General features: G+C 49.8%; 1 protein-coding gene across 3 annotated transcripts in view; it reads right to left on the bottom strand.

Moving 5' to 3' along the window:
• Window positions 1–11948: 11948 nt before the first annotated feature.
• LOC311426859 (WD repeat-containing protein 7) overlaps window positions 11949–19684 on the bottom strand; it is a 97794-nt gene continuing 90058 nt past the window's right edge. For all 3 annotated transcript variants that reach the window (XM_084503585.1, XM_084503586.1, XM_084503584.1), the window contains 2 exons: window positions 17062–17166; window positions 11949–14458 (listed from right to left, as the gene is read on the bottom strand). In XM_084503585.1, coding sequence (XP_084359711.1) covers window positions 14255–14458; window positions 17062–17166 — 309 coding nt within the window. In that variant the 3' untranslated portion in view covers window positions 11949–14254. The remainder of the gene's footprint in view (window positions 14459–17061; window positions 17167–19684) is intronic.

The following is a 19684-nucleotide window of genomic DNA, read 5'->3' on the forward strand; positions in this document are numbered from 1 at the left end:
TGTCTCATCTGGTACATGACAATGTTGTTTGCATCCTATTAAAGCGGATGACTTGTGCACTATTTATACAGAGCAGAGGTTCCTTTTGATGACAGCTTTTGAATCATGGCTCTTTCTTCATCATACAATTCACTATGAAACCCCTCCACCAATTGACATTGTAACACGAGTGTCACTATACAAAGCAGTTTATCCTTCAACACCAACAATGCCACTGTAATTTTTGTCAGACCCTTTTACACTCCCTCGTCTGCTCTGAGTACGAGCAGCATTGCACAGCTCCAGACAATTCATTACCCTCCGGCACCAGCTGCGTGCTGTGGGTGCCTTTAGCTAGCAGCTAAAGGCTAGAGGTGTCCTGGCTCTCACAGGCACCTCTGGAGCTCCTCTGGAGTTTCTGGGAGCTCCTCAGAGGGTGCAAGATTTAACCCAACACAAAGGTGCCCAGAAACGCGTGGCACAGGACTTTGAGGTGAAAGCTGGCATTTCACAAAATGTGACACGCTAAACCCGGGGTGTAGCTGCACCAAATCTGCGGGTGCTGGTGGCAGGGACCGAGCCCTGCCATTTTTTTTTTGCTAAATTGCAGACAGAGGAACCAGCCGTTCCCAGCTCTCTACCAAAACTGCTTTGAGACCGTCTTGCTGCAAGGCTGAGATAGCAGGCTCATAAATAATTAAGGCTGGCAGGGATTTCTGGACGTCTCTGGCCCAACTGCTCCCAGAGCAGGGCCAGCTGAGACTGGGCACTGCCCCTGGCCATGCAGGGCAACCCTCCTGCCTGCCTGCTGAAGCTCAGCTGAGGTCTCCGTCCTCACCCCAGACACCAGGCAAGGTGCTGAGGCCTTCCCAAGTCACCTCCCCACGTGCACACGGGGACTCCAGCCTCCCGGACAGAGCTGGGGGGTCCGAGGCTGTGGCACTGATATACCCGGCCTCACCCAGTGCCCGGAGGGGCCAGGTCCTCCCAGGCTGTGCTCTTGCACCTGGCAAATTCCTGCAAAGCTTTGTGTTCCTCCTGCCAGCAAGTGCATGAGCATGGCTGTACAGTTAGCTGCCCTAAATTGAACCGAAATACAGCTGTAGGGCAGATGTACCCAAAGCCATGCACGCTCTACTTCACTAATTTACAGTTCAAGATCAATAGTTTTTAATTTGCCTTATTTATTTTTTAATTTCAATCTGTGTTTGAAACTTCTGAACTCCCCTTCGTCAGACACGGCCAGGTTTGGAAAGGGCGGCTCGCTCCCTTGCCCTTCTGGCTCTCTCTGTGCTGCGTCGCCCCAGACTTCATTGCGAGGCCAGGGCACCTGAACGAGGAATTCATAATCTCTGATGATCCATCCCAGGTGATGCTGAGCACCAAGCACAAAGCACAGCCCCTGCTGCTTGCGGGTGTACGACTGGCAGCTTGAGGGGTGCAGAAAATAAGCAGAGCTTCTCCATAGCACCACACTTTTTTTTTTTTTTTTCCCTCTAGAAAGTGCAATTTGGGCTTTACTTTGCAGGAATGGAACTGGGGTGGGTGAGGTCCAGCCCAGGCCATCTGGGGGCAAAGTGGGCAAATCCCCCCACCCCAGCACCTTCCCTCTGCCAGTCTTGGGGGTCTGCTCCGTCACCCCCAGCACATCCCCCAGCCCCTGTGCAGGGCTGGTCTGATGCTCCCAGCAAATTAAAGCCTGCCTGATAACGCGCCGGCTTGGCACAGCGGCTGCCCTTCCCGTAAGTGGCAGGCGGCTAATCACTCCCCGGCTCGTTAGGGAGTGAAGCTCTCCCTCCTCTCACGTCCCCTCCCCACGGGCCCTGGCGGCATCTTTTCCTGGAAGTTTTTCCCCCCCGACCCCAATGTTTGTGCGTCAACTGATCGTGCTGTAACCGCTACCAGCGTGGGATGTCGTGCCCTGAGTGCTCTGCCAATGTGCAAACTGTGCCCGGCGCTGAGCCCGTGCTGGGGGTGCCATGGAGCAGGCAGGGCGCTCTGAGCTCTCCTCTCTGCTGATTTGGGATCTCCCATGCCTGTTGCTGCAGGAGGGCACTTTGTGGAGCTCTGCCTGGTGCTTCCACGAGCACAGGGCGGGCTGTGATGGAGCAGCTCCGCTGTGCTCTGCCGGTTCAGGCACCCTCATTATCACCATTTAGCTTCGTTTTGCCTCGCATGCAAGATGTTACTTCCAATGCAACCTCTCTCTTAAACAGATGTTAAAACGTTGCTGAGGAGTCCCTCTGAAGCTGTGACGGTAATTGTGGTCTGCTCCATTAGTGCTGCAAGCAGATGAGCCAACTCTCCGGTGGCTGTCGTCCCTGCCCCGCGCCCAGCAGTGCCCCCCCATCCTCACGGTGGTTGCAGGATGGTGCCAAGGCAGGGTGGTGCTGTGGGAGCCCTGGGAGGTCCGGAAAGCAGAGAAAGTGCCCGAGGGACACCCAGTCTAGGCAGAAAAACTGTGCTGAGCCCAAGCCCAGTCTCCTCTGAGCCCAAGGCCACACTCCTGTGCCGGGCGGTGCCGCAACCCAGAGCAGCTGGGGGCTGCTCGGGGAGGTTTCCAGCAGCTGCCGGGCCGTGGGGCTGGGCACCCTGCTCGGGGGGCTGCCCACCCCAACCGCCCCATGGCTCTGTGAAAGCCGGCCTGGCTTGCAGCGACTCCACTGTCCCCCTAGAAGGTGGCTCTGGGGGTCAGGTCCCCTTCTCCATCACGCTGCTGCCGTGCCCCCCGAGGCCCTGCGGAGCAGAGCAGACGGCATTTGGTCTGGGGAGTTTAAACCATGCGGGATTTAGATTAACCCAGAAAGCAAGGTGGACAAATCGAGAGCACTAAATTGGGGCGTTTAGCTGCAAATGCCAGCCTTCAGCCTAGAAACTGCCTAGTTCAGACACCTGCCAGGAGCCGGGAGCCCCCTGCTCGCGGACCAGCCCGTCCCCAGCGCCCGCTGCTGCTCATCGACCACGGGCGCTGTGGGCAGGGCGCCCGGCGGCCCCTGGCTTGGAAACTCACACGGGGGGGACCCACGGGTGGGGGGAGCCCAGCCCTGCCAGCATGAACACAGCTGGAGCACAGAGAAGTGGCCGGGTTTATGCTGCCCGCTGTGGGCTCGCATTTTGGCAGCCAGTTTTCCTCTGTGGAGGTCCTGGTGCGCTGAGTGAAGCAGGCCTGGTGTGTCTGGGAAAAAGCAAACGTGGATTTCCAGTGCCAGATGAGCCAAAGTTAATCTGTTTTTAAAATTTTTTATTTTTCCCTTTTCCCACATTTGGGCCCAGATTTCACAGCTACCCATTCTTCACACAAGTGGGAACTGGAATTTCAGATGTGTCAGTCACTCGCCTTGCTGGGAAACCTAATATCCCAAAATAAAAATCTATATTTAATACCCTAAGCACATCCAGCAGTTACATAATTCACATCTATTAGCTCAGTACGGTAATGAGTGCTCTGCATTTTTAAACCATCAGTTAATTGTCTGCCTCCTCCCTGGCAGCGCAGATCAGACAGAAAAGGCACAAAATGAATCCCGCAAAACCGCATCTGACAGGTTTAAAAATCTATTTTCCTACAAGGAAATATGGGAAGGACGGGTGATTAATGAAAGACCACGAAGAAAAGGTTTTATCCAGCAGATTAATTTCAGCGTGTGTTTAAACCCGTGGCTGCGCTGGTGCCGGCGGGACACAGCCCGCGAGCAGCCACCGCCGCAGAGCTCATGGGCACAGGGGAGGCTGAGCATTGGCTTTATGTGTAGTGTTTACCTACCTGGAAAATCGAGGAAGCTTAATTAGCAGATGGTTAACTTTGCTAGAGCCAGCCCCTGTTCTGAATAACGCTGACAGCTCCTTACAAAAAGACAAGTATTTTTACCATTCGCTTGTGCTTTCCCATGCAGAGACAAATAACAAGAAAGGGAGAATGAATCTGGCATCTACGGAGGGCAATCATTTAAAGCCTCCATGTTCAGGGAGCAATTAATTATCCAAACGTGCAGTTTTGGAGAAGAAGATATTTAATCTCTTTTAATCCCCCGTGACTCAGACCTCTGACCTCGAAATCACGACCTTCGGCACCGCGCGCTGCCTCCCTCAGGACAGAGCGAAACGTGGGACCATTGTTTTGTGAACAATGCTTTCATAAATCTCGGTAGGTGTTGCCCAGGAAAGCTTTCCTGCCGGCTGCCTCACAAGATGGGCTCTTAAAAACATAAAATGGAAGAAAGCCACATGCAGCACCGCGGATCGGGGCAGGTCCCAGAGACCTGGCGCACGCTGCCGGGGGCCAGGCACAGCGCACGGCCTGGCCGCAGGGGGTTTGGCTCAGCCCACACCAAAACCCGACAGCAACAACAGAGTTTGGAAGCTGATCATCTGGTGCCGGATACACCTCGCTTGCGGCGTGCTATCAGCTGCCTTATTGACATCAGGTCTAATTACTTGCATTGTCCCTCACTACATAATTCAAAGATGACATTACCTTGTGCAAAATAAACCTGGACACACTTGGGGGCGGGGGGGAAGGGGGTTACCGCACATTTCCTAGCATAGCACTGTGCTTGAATTCTGCTTATTTAGCTAAAAAGCCAGGGCTGGGCTTTATTTTTTGTTGTGCCAAAACAGTCTGTGAGGAATGACTGCACAAATTCTGGAAAAGAAACCAGCACAAATCTGGAAAGAATAACTCAAATTTTAGGCTAATGTCTTTCAAAACAATGAAGGACTGCATGGTGCTGTTATTTTCCTGCATATTGTTTTTCATGCATCCTCTTGCTGCCAGAGCATCTATCTGAAGTCGCAGGAAAAGCGATTTCTTCCCAAATTGCCGAGGGAACCTCGACTGCAAGCCATGCACCGCGGGTTCATGAGGGATTGTGGTATTGAGCGTCTGCAAGAGGTGTGAAAGGCAGGTGACAAAACCTGAGTGATTATTCCCTCCCAAACAGAATAATTACTCGTCATTGCAGAGCGAATAAATAAGATGTCCCTGATAGGTGGTTTGTGGTTCCAAGTTCACACGTCCCATTTATGCTCCTTCCAAATATCTTATATCATTTGTAGGACAGCAGACCATTAGGGAGTTGGTATTAGCCTCACCTGCAGGCTTATATGTGAAGATGAATTACTGTACATAGTCAAAGTATCTCTTCTGCAGGAAAAACAATAGTGAGATACAAGTGAGGGAAATGAGAACACCGAGTGGTGGTTTCGTTTAACTTATCCACGGCTGGCACAAGGTGCTCTCATTAGCCACGGAGCGGAGTGCTCACATTAACCACCGCGAGGGCTGTGCAGGCTTTGGTAATTAATATTGGGCTCCAGGAAAGGAAAAATCCCTCTCCCCCAGCCAGAGCCCTACGATACTTTATGAGCAGGTGGATGTCTTCAGTAAACTGAAAAGTACAGAAAATTGACACTGAAACAAGTAATCATGGTGGCGTTGTCTGAAGCCCTCTCTGCTTCCAATTTTCCATGGTAAGCGTTCCCCCGAGAATACGTACGCCTGACCCTAAACTTTCCCCATTTTCCAAGTCAATGCACTTGATGGGAACTCATCTTGCTGCTCTCCCTTTGATTACAAACCCTGTAGATCCCCGTAGTGGAACTGTTGCCAATTTAGAGTTGCTTGAATTCATTTCACTTACGGAGCTTTTAAAAGATTGGGTTTGGTTTTCAGCTCCTGGTTTTATTTGTTTGGTTTTGTCCCTTGCAGCTCTCTGGATGCCCCAGCCTGCGAGCCACAGGCCATGCGGTGCCGCTCCTCGGTCTCACGAGCGACACAGATGCACAAATCCACGGCGTTGCCTTTAAAACAAACTGCTGGGGGGGGGGGGAATTACCGTGTAGGGAACAATACTTAAACATCAGCTTTTTAAGGGTTTTTCTGCTCCCCCCCTTTTCAATTTTTAGCAAGCTAGTAAAAATCAATAGGCTTGAGTTCCCATCTGTAAGCCACCTGACATCCTATGAATGATCAATGGAGCTCACGGAGGGGCTCTCACGGCAGCGCTGCAGCGGCCGCGACAGCTGAAACCACCACGGCCCGGCCCTCCTCGGCCCAGCCTTCACTGCGGCTCCCTTCAGGCCCTGTGCACGTCGGTCAGGAGCTCACATATAGGACAGGAGCCCACATATAGGACAAGAACCCACATATAGGACAGGAGCCCACATGTAGGACAGGAGCCCACACTGCTGCCGGGGACAGCACCTCTGACAAAACCAGCGCCCACCAGCTCGACACGCTAGCGGCGCGGCTTTATTTCTGGAAGCAATTTAATGGTTTGCTGATAACTTTGATTGCTTTCGTGTCAGGTTAGCTTCTAATCTGGGTTCTGGTCCGCTTCCCTCCCTAAACCAGCTCACGGCCCGCAGTCGTGACCGCGGCACCTCCCCTGCTCTCCTCCTCCTGACGAAGGATGGGGAGAAAATGGGCAAAAGAGGAAGGAAAGCTGCTGGACGGGAGAGGCAGCAGGGACGCTGCCGGCGTGGTTTGCACGTGGAGGGCCCAGCATTTAGAGCAGGTTTCTTTGGCGCTTGCACGATGCTTGGTATGATGCCTATTGTAATAGGATCCTACACCTGCAGAAGAACGGAGATGGCGTACTTCATTAAACCCAGCTGGAAGAGCCAGCAGGAAGCAGCCATCACGTCTCATCTCTCCTCTCCGGAGACACAAAGCAGACTGCTTACGTGAGCACGCTGGGCAGCTCACCTGGAACGGGAAGGAAAGCTGCCTCTTGTCATCACGGCACCCGCGCTTCGGGGCGGCATGTGCCAGTGAAGGGGAATCCCTAACTAAGAGCGCCTCGTGCTGCAAAACGGCCTTCTGAGGGGCTTGCATTTTAAGGTTAGATCTTACCGAACTCTGCAAACAGCACAACAGTTTCCATGGCATTAACAACAGCCCTGGAACAGCAGCAGTCCTGTGGTGGCCTTGGCTGTGTGCTGTCCCCCTGCCCCTGTGCCAGCTGTGATGCTCTCCCCTTCACAGACAGCCTTCCCAAATGGCTCCCGCTTTGCCAGAAGCCTGGGAATTAACACCAGGAGTGAAATTGCCCGATTTTTCTGGATTAGCGAGTCCATAACTATTCCATTAAGGGAGAAGCAATTTAGATATTTATAATTTATCTCTTACCCGCGATATTTCAAGGAATACTTCTCTTCTAAATAGGTTTACTTTAATCCAACACTTCTCCCCTTCTGGCTGCAAAAAGGGATTATGAAAAAAGAAATATTCACAGATAACAAATAGACTGACAAAAGACAAATATTTGCCCCTATCCCCAGGAGATATTTGCAGGCACTGGTGCGGTTCCACCTGCCCGTGGCCGCCTCGCATGGGCTCCGCGTTCATTTGCCGGTGCCGGTGGCAGCAGGGTGCAGGAGCGAGCCCCTGCCCCGGGCTGAGGGCAGCGAGTGGTCTCGGTACCAGGCCTGGCAGAGCTAGCAGGAGGGCTAGCAGCTCACTTTCACAAAAAAACATGAGCTGGGTTTCAAACCCCAGACGGGCGAGCACAGGGATGCAGCTCTGCACATTGCAGTGCGTGGAGCTGGGCTCGGTTCTGGTCGTGGTGTGCCCGGTGCTGGCGGCACGGCCCTCGGGCAGCCACCACGGCGAGGTCGCAGTGGCTCTGAGCGCTGCTGCCCTCTCACATCACCTGTGACGTGCAGGGCCCTCCATGTGTCCTGCTCCCCATCCTCCCCGTTCTCCTTCTCTCTGAGCCGTCCAATCCATCAGCTGAACAATAGCTGCGTTTGTTTCTGCAATAAACCTGTAATTGCCTTAAAATGAATTTTAATCCACTGCTGGCTGAGCTGCAAATGAAGTGATCATACACAGCCCAACATCTTAACCATGGCTCTGTTGAGGGATTTTTGGCGATTCTGTGGAGGTGCTGCGCGCTGCAGAGCGCTGCCTGTTTGCCTCCCCGCTTCTTTGCATTTCATTGCAATTCATTACCGTAGAACCTCTGTCTTGAAATATTACAAAATCAACCTTTAAGATCCTCCTGGAGCAGCAAGATAATTACGGTGGGTCGACATTATCCTTCAAGGCGGAAAGCACCTTCTCCTGAAGCCATCCCCGCCGTCTGGGACTGCCAGGAACGGGCCCTAATGGTGTGCTGCTGCTCTCAGCCCCTGTGGGCTGCTGGAGAAGACTTCACCTTTTGGTGAAACGTAAACGGAGAAAATCTCATCCATCCTGCACTGGGACGTCCCTGGCCTGAAGGGAAACGAGCAGAAATGCTCCCGTTAACCTCACCCCAATTTCCCAGTTTCCAAATTCGTGAAATTGGGCACAGGTCGGTGCGAGGTGCACACGCGGGGCCCGATAGCAAAGGGGGGGATGCGCTCCCTGCTGTCACTTTAACAAAAAATCAGATCTGAACTTGCAAGGTGTGCAGATGCTTAGGATAAAAGCAGCAGTCCTTTTTTCTGCTGGATCATAAACCGGGAGCAGCCCTACGGGGGTGAATAAATGCCTGTTTAAAATCTGTTACTTCAGTAAATAAAGGTCTGCCCTCCCCACCCACCCCCATTTTAAGCTACCCTTGCAAATTGGTTTCCAATTTACAGAAATCAATTAAAATCACATATTCTAAATGCAACAACCAACAGTGATCTTCCCGTAGATGTCATTCAGCCTTCATTTTAAAAACAAAATCAACATTCAAAAAGCTGTGCTGCTGCAGCAGAAAGTTTCACCTTTTAATTTTTCATACAAGATTAATTTTTAATTTTCAGACATCAGAGATAGAGGGAAGTTCCCCAGGAGCCCTCCTGTTCAAAGAGCACTCCAGGCAACTATTGCCATCAAGTGTCAATTTATCACACTGAAGGCTCGGACTGCCTGATGCATATTTTTCCCGATATTTTTAAGACAAAAGTAAGATTGTTGTTAAAGTTGTGGTGTTTGCTGAAGGCCAGGCACAGACGGGACAGACTCACAAGCCTGTGAACGGAGCCTTGCTGCACTTCGGAGCGCAGTAAGCGGTGATCAGCACCCAGACCCCCTGCTGCCACCGTGAAGCCAGGTATTCCAGCTGCAAGAGATGAAGTTTGTATGAGAGAACTGCAACACGTGCAGGCGTGGAAACTCCGCATGCCAGGACTAAGGAAAATGCCTGGATATGAAGGCAACTGTGGGGTTGGTAGCTCTATCTGGACAGGCTTTGGAGACCAAATTCAGCCCGCTCCAAAGCACTGGTGGCCTCCTGGCCGTGTCCATCTCCACACAGGGGGAAAGCCCTGCCCTCCACGTGGCGCTGAGACCACCAGGCAGATAGATGCCTGCCTGGTGAGCAGAGGCACATCCAGAGGTGAGCTTCTGCTAACCCTTTCGCACACTTAATCTGCTGCATGTGAAGAGCACCGCGTCCTTCCCATCCACGTCACCTCGTGTTGGGAACGGGGCTCTCCAGCGCCTCAATCTGCTCCACCCCAGCCCCGCTGAGCCCGGCCGTGCCCCACAGCACGGCGCTGTGCTGGTGCCCGGGGCAGCAGAGCCCACACACAGCCCTGCCCGTCTGGGAGGCCGGGATGCGTTTGGGTGAATTTCTGAGTCAGCTGCGAGGAATGCTGATGGGCCGCAAGACGCAGACGCAATGTAAAACAGGAACATTACGCTGGTTGGAAAAAATCTGGGATCGATACATTTGATGTAGTTTGCACTGACCTCAGTGGTCTGCATCTTCAAATAGCTTTGTTTTTACGCATGACTGACACGCTTTGAAGAGGACAGCAGCCAAACGCACACCCTTGCAGCCAATCTGTGCCCTGCAGCTGGCAGGCTGGGCACCCCACACCCTGCTCCCTGCGGGCACCGGCAGGGCCCACGGCCAGGCACCCCGCGAGGCTCTGGAGAGCGGCCGTGGGGCTGGCAGCAGGGGGAGGCCTCCCCCGTGCCTCGTGTGCCTGAAGGGAGCAAACTTGAAGTGTCCGGTGCAGTCCCGCTGCTTCCTTCTTTCTCCTACAAATCTCAAGTGGCTTCTCATTTCCAGTATCTTACTCCCAATCCCACTAATTAGCGCGCAATCGCTACCACACCAGTTCAAGCAGAATATTGTGTGACAGTTCGGAGGCAATCATGCATACGCAATTAATAATGTAAAAGTACATCGCTCCTTATCTCCATCACCTTCCCCCGTATTGGCTCCTCTCCCCCAGCCTTAATGCATGCTCTTTTAAGCTGGAAAAGAGAGCACCTCCGCATTTGATCTCTTCTGACTCTCCATCCGCCTCTGCGCCTCTGTGTCGAGAGCTGTCCGTCAGCCCGTCCCCGCCGGTCCCAGCCCCCTGGAAATGCCACCGCCTGCCACTGACCATGCCCTCCCACCCTGATCAGCACCCCTTAACCCTCAACACTTCCCCAGGTTGTGTTCATCAGGCCATATTACCCTTGATGGACTTTATCCCTCCAAGTCAAAGCTGTGGTTTTACTCCTAGCGCCTTGCGCTCCTGGCCAGCGCAGCCACGGCACCGGGGGCACTGCTCCTGCCCTGGACCGTCCCTCGCTGGGGACAAACTCACTGCCCCGCTCGCTTGCCATGGGGACACCCAAAGCACCATCGGGTGCGCGGTCGTGGCCACCTGCACCCGGTCAGAGCCGGAGCAGAGCCTCGGAGCAGCAGCGCAGGAAGGGCCGCAGAGCTGCTGAGCGTTTGGTGTAGCGCTCGAGAGCGCAGCCAGATATTAAATTATCAAAAAAATGATGCTGCATAAATGAAAAAAATATTGATCCTTTTGCATCAAAATGCAATCATGCCAAATCAAAAACAATTAATGTCCCTGAATGCAGATATATAGCAGGAAATAGGCACGCACTTTTTATAGGCAAATTGCTTAAGGTACAATACAGGCTCTGGTATATTTTCATTTCTATTAAATGAGGAGACTGTAGCTCCGAGCTCCCTGGGTTCACTACATTTGAACAGATCTACGCACAAATCAAACAGTTTATATTTTGCGAAGTAAACAGCAAAAACCAGCACATCTAATTTTTGAAATTCTTCTGGCTTTTCTTTTTGACCTTTGGTATTTGTGCGTATCGATGCTCTCTAAAGCGTTGCACAAAAACACCTTGAAGTGTCAAGCTTTAAAAATGAGTCTTCTTTTCTCTTTCTCCTGTGCAGCTTGGATTATCTTGGCCTTGTCAAAATACATTCTCTAGTTAGAGGTTGGAAATATTTCCCTCCTGGCTCCTAGGTATTGATTTTTCACCACTCAGCTCTGCTGTCAGCCAGCGAGGGGAAAGGTGAAAGTTCGCCCAGCGCTGCCTGGCTTTGCCCCCCGCCAGCGCCGTGCCCCTCCGTGCCGGATCCGCGCCAGCATCCCCGACAGAGCTGCTACCGCCTGCATTTCACCTGCAAGAAAACCCCGGGGCCACGGGTATTTTAACACATTTGTGCACTGTGAAAATTGAAGATTCACCCAATTCTTGTTTCTTTCTTTTTTTTTTTATTTTTTTATTTTTTACTTGCTTTGTTCTGAAGGGCTGTTCGGTGATGTCTGACCAAAAAAAAAAAAAAAAAAAAAAAAAAAAAGAAGAAAGTGTGTATTGTAAATTCCAACCCAAATGCATATTAAATACACTTAGCAACCCTGCACTCCACGCTAGGAAATCTCAGTGTTTAATTTGTGTTAATCAGTTTCTTTGGAGGAATCTGAACCGAATACAAGGAAGTATCACCTTGTAAACACTGATGTTGATGAATTTCTGGAAGACTCCAATTCCTTTGTTTGCTTTAGCTCCGTTGTGTTGGGAATTGAGAACTTTATTCCCGGCACCTTCCTACCTCCACCTTTTGTACCGAGGGCTCTCAGTGCCTCCTGCGTGACTGACGGAATGCCACTTCTGGTCCTCAAATGAAAAATGTATTTCTTGTGTGGTGAAAAAACTCCAGATTACTGGCTCATAAAGCAGGTGCAGGAAATTATCTGCGTGCCATGAGGCTGATGCCACGACAACAACACTCTTCAATACAATTCAGTTTTATTTCCCAAGCATATTTACACCAGGTTGTTCAATACATACAGCAGATGGGGAGTGGATTCAGAAGTTGCTCGGGAGGCAGACACTTCCATCATTTCCCATGGATGGTGACTTCCATCATTACAACATTTTCATACAGGTGTCTCATCATGTCATCTTTTGCTTGTAAACTGCCAATGAAGCCACATACGTCTCCACGTTTACAAGGACAAGTCCAAATACAGCACTAGCAAATCAATAGAGCACTAAGAGCTTACACCGGAATGACAATACCGATTTTGCAGCGGTGCTGAGAGATGGGGGCTGCGAAGAAGTTGGGGACTAGGGCTAACGAAGTCCCCGACGCAGGGGGTGTGTTTGGGCAGGTAGTTGTGTTCAGGCTGCAGAGGACCCTCAGGGGCTGCGGGCTGGGCGAGGACCAGAGCGAGCCCGGTGCCCTAAGACGGGCGCCGCGGGCCGAGGATGCTCCTCCACCAGCGGACCGCTCGCCGTCAGCGCCCCTGCTGCTCGGTGTGCAGGGCTGGCAGGCACACGGCTGCCTCTGCCTCGCACTTCAGAAAGCCCATTACGCTTCTACCTCAAAACAAACACTTTAATGCATATATCATTCAAGATGTTTGCTCACTATACCGCAAAGGGAATCACTGGAGGGCTACGGCCCACTGTTCCCACCGCGGCCGCGGTTTGTTTCTGAAAGCAAACACGCACAGGTCGTGAGATCTGCCTGAACATAAAGGTGGCATCGGATCCTGGAGCACCTCTGGGCACGCTTACAGTGCACCCTAACGCCTCCCTCGCACCCCTACACCGAGCGGTACAGCGCTGCAGCCCACAGGTGGGAGCCTGGCAGCTCTTTTGTACTTTAATCATTGAGGTTACATCTACAGCTTTGTAATCACAATGTACATGCACCTTGCATCAGTTCACTTCGAAAAGACCCTGATATTCTACGACAGAGTTCTCGACTAAATTCTACATTCCCGCCAGATACAAAGAGTAAATTTTACGGCAGTTTGTGTTAAACATTCCTAATGGTCTTCATTTTTAAATTTTTAAACAGCAAACAGATATGTAGCTTCTGGACTGTAAACCTCACTTCCATATACAGTGTACTACACAGACCACCTAAAATAAAATAATAATAAAAAAAAAAATCAATGCTTTTTAAATTTAGAAGCTGTTTTAAAAATTAATTTATTCCTTTTGGGGAAGGGAGGATTCTATGAGTACCATTTTTACTTTACCACGTAAAGACAGCCTTCTTAGTTCTGTGAGCTTTTCAGACAAAAATGGCAAAGAAAAAGCTATACAAACATATACATCAATATGTTTAAATAAAATAGTATTTTATAGATTTTTTTTCTTTACTGTGAGCATAAACCAGCATACTTTCACACGATTAAATATTTCATAAAATTAGATATGTAAGAAGGAAACACAGTCACAGCTAACGTTACATAGGAATATTCCTACCGAGGAAACTGTTTCCATACATCCACTCAAATAACTTAGCCATTTTTCACAATTTTTCGTGCCGGAATCGCTAACCACCAGTGACATTTGTGCTGTTTCCCCCGGTCTCTCGGCGAGGCCAGCCCATGCAGTGCACACAGCCTGCCTTCCGCGCAGGGCCCAGCACAAATGGGAGCGGCTTTTGGAAGAAAAAGCTTTTTCTCTCTCTCCTTTTTTTTAAATAAATACCTTCACTGGTAGCAAAAAACACCTTTATATATAAATACTCCTCTGTTCAAGTTTGCTATTCTATCTTAGAGACATTTTGTAATATTTACATGTGGGTTGTTACTCTTTTTCCAGGCTACAGCAAGCAATGATGAGCACAGCAGCACTGCTGATGCACTCCAACCTCCGTCCCTTCATGGTCCCGGTCCCGAGCCCATCAGGCTCTCACCAACAGGCCAGCTCTAAGGGGCGTCACCCAGCGATCATTCAGTGGTCACTAGCAGAAAGTCCATGTAAACACAGCCTTTTTGGTAAACACTGAGGGTCCGCCGGCGTGTTTTGGGATGCTGGCCAGGCCTCAGCGTGACCGGGTGTCCTGCTGCTGCTGCTCCGGGCAGCCGGGACCTCTCCAGAAGCCATCCATCCTCTCGCTGCCGTGGGGAGAAACCACCCCGTGTCCCTGTCCGTGTCCACGGGCTGAGCCGCCGCGGCCTGGCCGGTCCGTGGGGCGCTGAGGGGCGCTGGGTGCGTGGAGCACAGAGACGAAGGAAGAGGGAGAAGGACAGGGAGGTCGGGGACAGCGATGTAGCTGTGGCGCGGCGGCTTCCCCTAGACCATGAAGCGGTGCTCCTTGCCGTCGTGAGCCATGAGGATGACGTTGCGGTTGGAGGTCCAGATGAGGCGGGCCAGCCGCAGCGCGTTGTGTGAGCCGGGGGAGGCCGGCTGCACGGGCGGCACCTGGTACGTCTTGATGCAGCGCAGCTGCGGCGCCGAGTTGAGCATGCCGATGCTGCCCAGCAGGGACGTGTTCATCTGCAGAGATGAGCAGAGATGGCACCCCCGTGGCACCCCAACACCAGCGGGGAACCCGCCCGGCGCCCACCGCCCTGCCCTGCCCTGCCCACCCACACCAGCTGTAATTAGCGCTCGTTAGGCAGGGCCAAGCAACGCCGTTGGATGGGAGAGCAGCCGAGAGGCGACCACCCGGTATAGCAAGCAACATCTTTACAGCTACCCACCCCTGCATCCCCCCCAAAACAAGAGAAAGGTGACTGTATATGACTAGAAGGAATACCAGCGACAGTCACGAACCTGTTAAAACTTCCCTCCTGTGCACGGGACTCAGTGAAGTTTAGCAATCAGTGACCACTTCATCTCCCTGCTTTTCCCATGTAATTTTTTTTATTAGCATTCTCCTTGACTGTCTCTTTTTCAAATAGAATTGTGAGATCGGAATCAATAAGCTAGCTAGGAAAATTGCATAGCGTATTCAGTATGGTGAAAAGTATCACTTATACTTTATTTGTATGGCTTTGTTATTGAAGGATTTTTTTCAAAATTTAAGGAGAAACATGAAATGTTAATAAGCAAATGTTAAATATGAAGAGTTTTATTATTTTCTGGAAGAAAAACAAACCATTCAGGAGAGGTTCCCTGCATTGTGCTCTCTGGAAAGCAGGCCAGTTACTGATGCACGCTGCCTAGCTCCATGTTTTAAAAATGAGATTTGCTGCTCTAGCCCACCAAGACACAGAAACCACTACCCCTTCCAAAACACTCCTCTGGAAAGCCTTCCCGTCCCTATGCACAGCAATCCTAGGATTTCCACGGACCGCCTCGCTGCATCCCCGGGCTGTGCCACGCGCAGCCCTGGGACAGGGCAGGCGCGTTACTGCTGATGCCACGCTCTGAATTCTGATCAGGACAAAGTACAAGCCATTACTTTTTCCTGGCTCTTCTCAGCAGCAGAATGGTGTCAGAGAGTGTAAATCATGGCATCTCTAGCAGGGAGCATGCAAGCACCACTGACATTTTCACAATTTAAATCATCTTGAGTAATAACCCTTTTAAGATGACTAATGTTACTGATTTTCCTGCATTAATAATAGTGCCAAATAGAACACAGAAGGGAAAAAAATCACTAGTGCACGAGGTCACATTTTAAAACTAAATGTGTAGGTATATTTAACTCTTTATGTAAAAGCCACTTTAACGCGAGCGTTTATACACCTGGAAGAATGTGGCAGCTCACAATTTAAAACACGTGTGTGCCTGATTTTTTTTTTTTCCTGCCAATTTTACAAGATCTGGTCTGATTGCTTTCCAGATTTTCCCTGAGCACTTCAATTGAATAAATGTAACTGATGGGTGAAGATTCTTGCTGTTCTCATTTACTGTTTCAGAAAGCACACAATGTAATGAGGGATAATAATTTAATAATTATTATGGCACCTGTAGAACTAATGAATGGCATCAAAACGAAGGAACTACGTTAACGACTCGCTGGTAATTACGGGTATACTGAGTTCTGCTTTATAGTCTGATTACTGCAAAACTACATTATTTTGATAGTCTGCACAAATTGCTTGTTCAGATCCATTTTGAAGTCTAAAGCCATTTGAAGGAAGAAAAAAATGCTACCTAGGGAATGTAGGCAGCAGTAAAGGCCTCTTCTGGGGTAATCTGTCCCACCAAGCTACGTGTTTATTTATCTCCGATTAACAAAAATACTCCTACTGACATGAGATCACACAGACAAAAAGAACTGCTGATGTTAAAAAAAAAAAAAAAAAAAAAGATAAATTATCTAGATACTTCACAAAATGGTGGTCTGATCCTCAGTATCTCCCATTTCAGCCCCTCTTTGTATCGTCTCTCCCCCAGTTTTCCTGTTTCCAGCCCTATTATGAAATGGAAGGCAGCCCCACAGCGCGCGGTGCAGCGGAGCACAGCTCCCCGACGGCACGGCACGCGGGCTCCAGGCACAGCAGCTGTGGCTGCTGAGCAGTAACGGGACCCATGGCCACCTTAATAGCTCTGCATCGTGTTTAATAAAAAATAGAATGGAGAAATGTCGTGAAGGTCTTCATCTATGGGAATTTATGAGATTAGAGAAGAAAAATGCCTACTGATAGGGATGGGACCGAGAATGGGAGCAGAAGCACCTGGCCTGGCCTGCTGAGAACTCGTTGGGGCTCTCCTCCATGGCCCTAAATCTCATCAGGTGGATGCTTTAGGTGTGTGAAACCGAACTGTTACAGCAGTTTCAGATTCAAACATCAAATAGGACGCAGCCCAACATTTGAGGCTGCTCGTTGATTGCCCCGAAGTTACATCCTGATCTGTATGCAAACAAGCCTCCTCCCTCACCGGGTGATAACCGCAAGGGATGTTCGAGTAGAAACAATAACAGAAAAAGACCTGCACACTGCAAAAATAGATAGCTGTGGCTAGACAGCACGGCAAAACATTGGGAAAGGGAAAGCTTCTGGAGAGTTTGTGCTGCAAGAGGTCTGTGTGCTGTAACCCGGGTGTGCAGCGGGTACCTGGGCTGTGTGGGAGCACGCAGAGTGTGACCAGCCCGCAGGGGACACGGGGATGGGAAACGCCCGCAGGCTCCCAGGAACAGTCCTTACCTGCCAGAAGGAGAGGTGGCTGTCAGAGTTGGAGTAGGTGGCGAGGTACCGGCCGTCGGGAGCAAACGCCACTGCAGTTATGGGCCCTTTGTGACCGTGGATCGTCTGGCGAGAGGGGAGAGAACAGAAGCCGAGAGCGTTTGTTACTGCGCCACAGCCGTGCTCAACAGGCTTTCAAGTAAAAAAGGCAACAGCAGCTGAACTTCTGGAAAGACCTCTACAGTCAGGAAAAAGCACACAGTGTGCCTCTTCCTCCTGTTCCACTGTTGTAGCTTCGGTCTTGAATCTCACGTATGACACGTATGATAGTGAGTACTGAGTGCAGGGCCAGCCAGTACAGGGCTACACACAGGTTCTGGTGTTTTTTCTTTATCATTGTTTTGTTTTGTTTTTAACTCACAGTAACACATGAAGTTTTCTCTTTGAAAATATCATTTTTTACCAGATTATCATGAAGAAAACACCAGTGACATGCGCGCAAACTATTGCTTGGTAGAATATGCAGTGGCTGCTCCTTCTGCACGAAGAGGCTCTGCGCCAGCTGCACACTGGCAGGACTTTAAGTGTGTGGAAAAAAGACTTTGTAACGTTCATCGACAAAAAACTAGACTGTGAAAATAAAAGCAGGGCCCCTGCAGCCAGCTCCTGGACACTAGAAGTAGCTCCTGGACCCACTGAGATGGCACGCTGCTCCTAAAGCTAGGCTGATATTAAAAACCCATTAACATATTTATTTACTGCTTATCACACACAAGTTGAGTGAAGTCAAACGGAATCCCAAACCCATGTCTTTAACGTAATCACCACAGTGTAGGATGAAGATTTGAAAGGGCAATTAATTAGGTGATCCACCCTTTAGACCCATCAAACTGTGCAGCACTTAACAAGCAAGTAATACTTGTCAATAAAAAATGTTTTGGTAATACAAAGGTGGAAAATCAATAGTACTAGCACACTTGTTGCTCTTTTTACTACTGAAAATGTGTTCCAATAAGTACAATCCTTAGGGGAATTAACGTGCTTTGTTATTTAAAGCGAGTGCCTCTCTAATTGATGCTAATCCTTTCAAGCCAAGATTTATTTTTTAGTGCGCTATCTAAATGTGTACTTCGCAACGCTCATCTTCTGTTACTTAGGCAAGCGAATAAGCATAACAAAACCAAATTATTGCTGCTCATTCAAAATATTCCACTTGCACCCATCCCTTTGGAGTTCAGACTTGGCTTAGGACAGCAGCGCTTTGGCAGCACCGCTTCTAGGGCACCGACACTTCGCAGTTTTCCTGCTCTGATGTAATTATATTTCATAAAAGTATGCAAAAATCTGTGCAATATTGGTTAGAAAACGGTCTCAATTTTGACCGGCAGGCGGGGTGGGACAAAGTGCAGCTGCTTGTAGTTTCCCGCTGCCCAACCAATTGTTTTTTAATGGGAGGACGCTCCTGGGAGACTATTTGACTTCTGCACCTGCCACCGCCGCAGCCCTCCACCACATGATATACTGGAGCTATGACAGCCTCATTCCGAGCCCAATATTCAGCAAACTCGACGCTGGACTGCATTATTCTGTTAAAGGTGACATAAAAAATAAGTACTGTATCACTGCAGCGATTTGATTTTAATAAATACACCGAAATGCATACTTTAAATTGATAAAGTAACTTACACACCGCTAGAGAGACACAGCAATATTCCACCACATTTATTATTAGATATTTATCTCCCCGGTCTCTGGGGGTACCTTAACTAAAATGAAACAAACACAAAATCACTTAGTGGGAAAGCGGCGTGCCTGCTGCACCCCCCAGCAGCGCTGCCCTCAAACAAACCGAGGAACAAACCGAGGCTCTCACAGCCAAACGCCACCCTCACAGCGATCCGCCAGCTTTAACTGGGAATGGTGTGAAAGCATTGCTTCCAGTTTTTGCGTGGGAAACAGCCTCTGCACAAGGAGTGCTTCCTTGAAATTAAGGAGCTGACTCTGTAAGTGCTGCCCTGCTCAGAGATGAATTGCTGGCAGTGCTGAAAGTTCAGAACAGATATTATCAATAGATAAAGGTAGGTCTGGTAGATCAGTCTCTCCTTTTATTTTTAGCATCATGTGCCTAACTCTGTGTCATGCAAAGAAGAGTTTTGCTTTTTTGTATCATTTAAATTAAAAATTGGAATTTGAATTTGACTGCTGACATGGGGTACAAAGACCCGTGGAACACACACAGAGCCCAAGCTGTACGTGGAAATAAATACTGCTCTTGGAAATGAAGATAAAGCTGGCAGAGCTGGGCAGGGAGTACACACCAATAAATACTTACGAAGACTGCTGTAAAAGCAAAGGAGCCATCACAGCTCCGCATCTGCTCCTGGTTTCAGACACAGAGGAGATGAACAGCACCTCAGCAAGGCAGCACTGTGCTATGCCCAGGTCGCATTTTTCTTTTCTTTCCCTGGTTATTTTTATTTTTCTCCACCTTGCGATCATCGCCACTCTCTCTTTCCATGTATAATCACAACATAAATTCAGAAGGACTGCATTGTACACAGCCCACGTTGAGCAGCTGGTTTCCCAAACCCTGCCAGCTTTGGTCTAAGCTCAGCTGGAATAAGAGCGTGCCCGATAAAACCTT

The sequence above is a fragment of the Aythya ferina genome (genome assembly GCF_964211825.1).
Source record: "Aythya ferina genome assembly, chromosome: Z".
Lineage (NCBI taxonomy): Eukaryota > Metazoa > Chordata > Aves > Anseriformes > Anatidae > Aythya > Aythya ferina.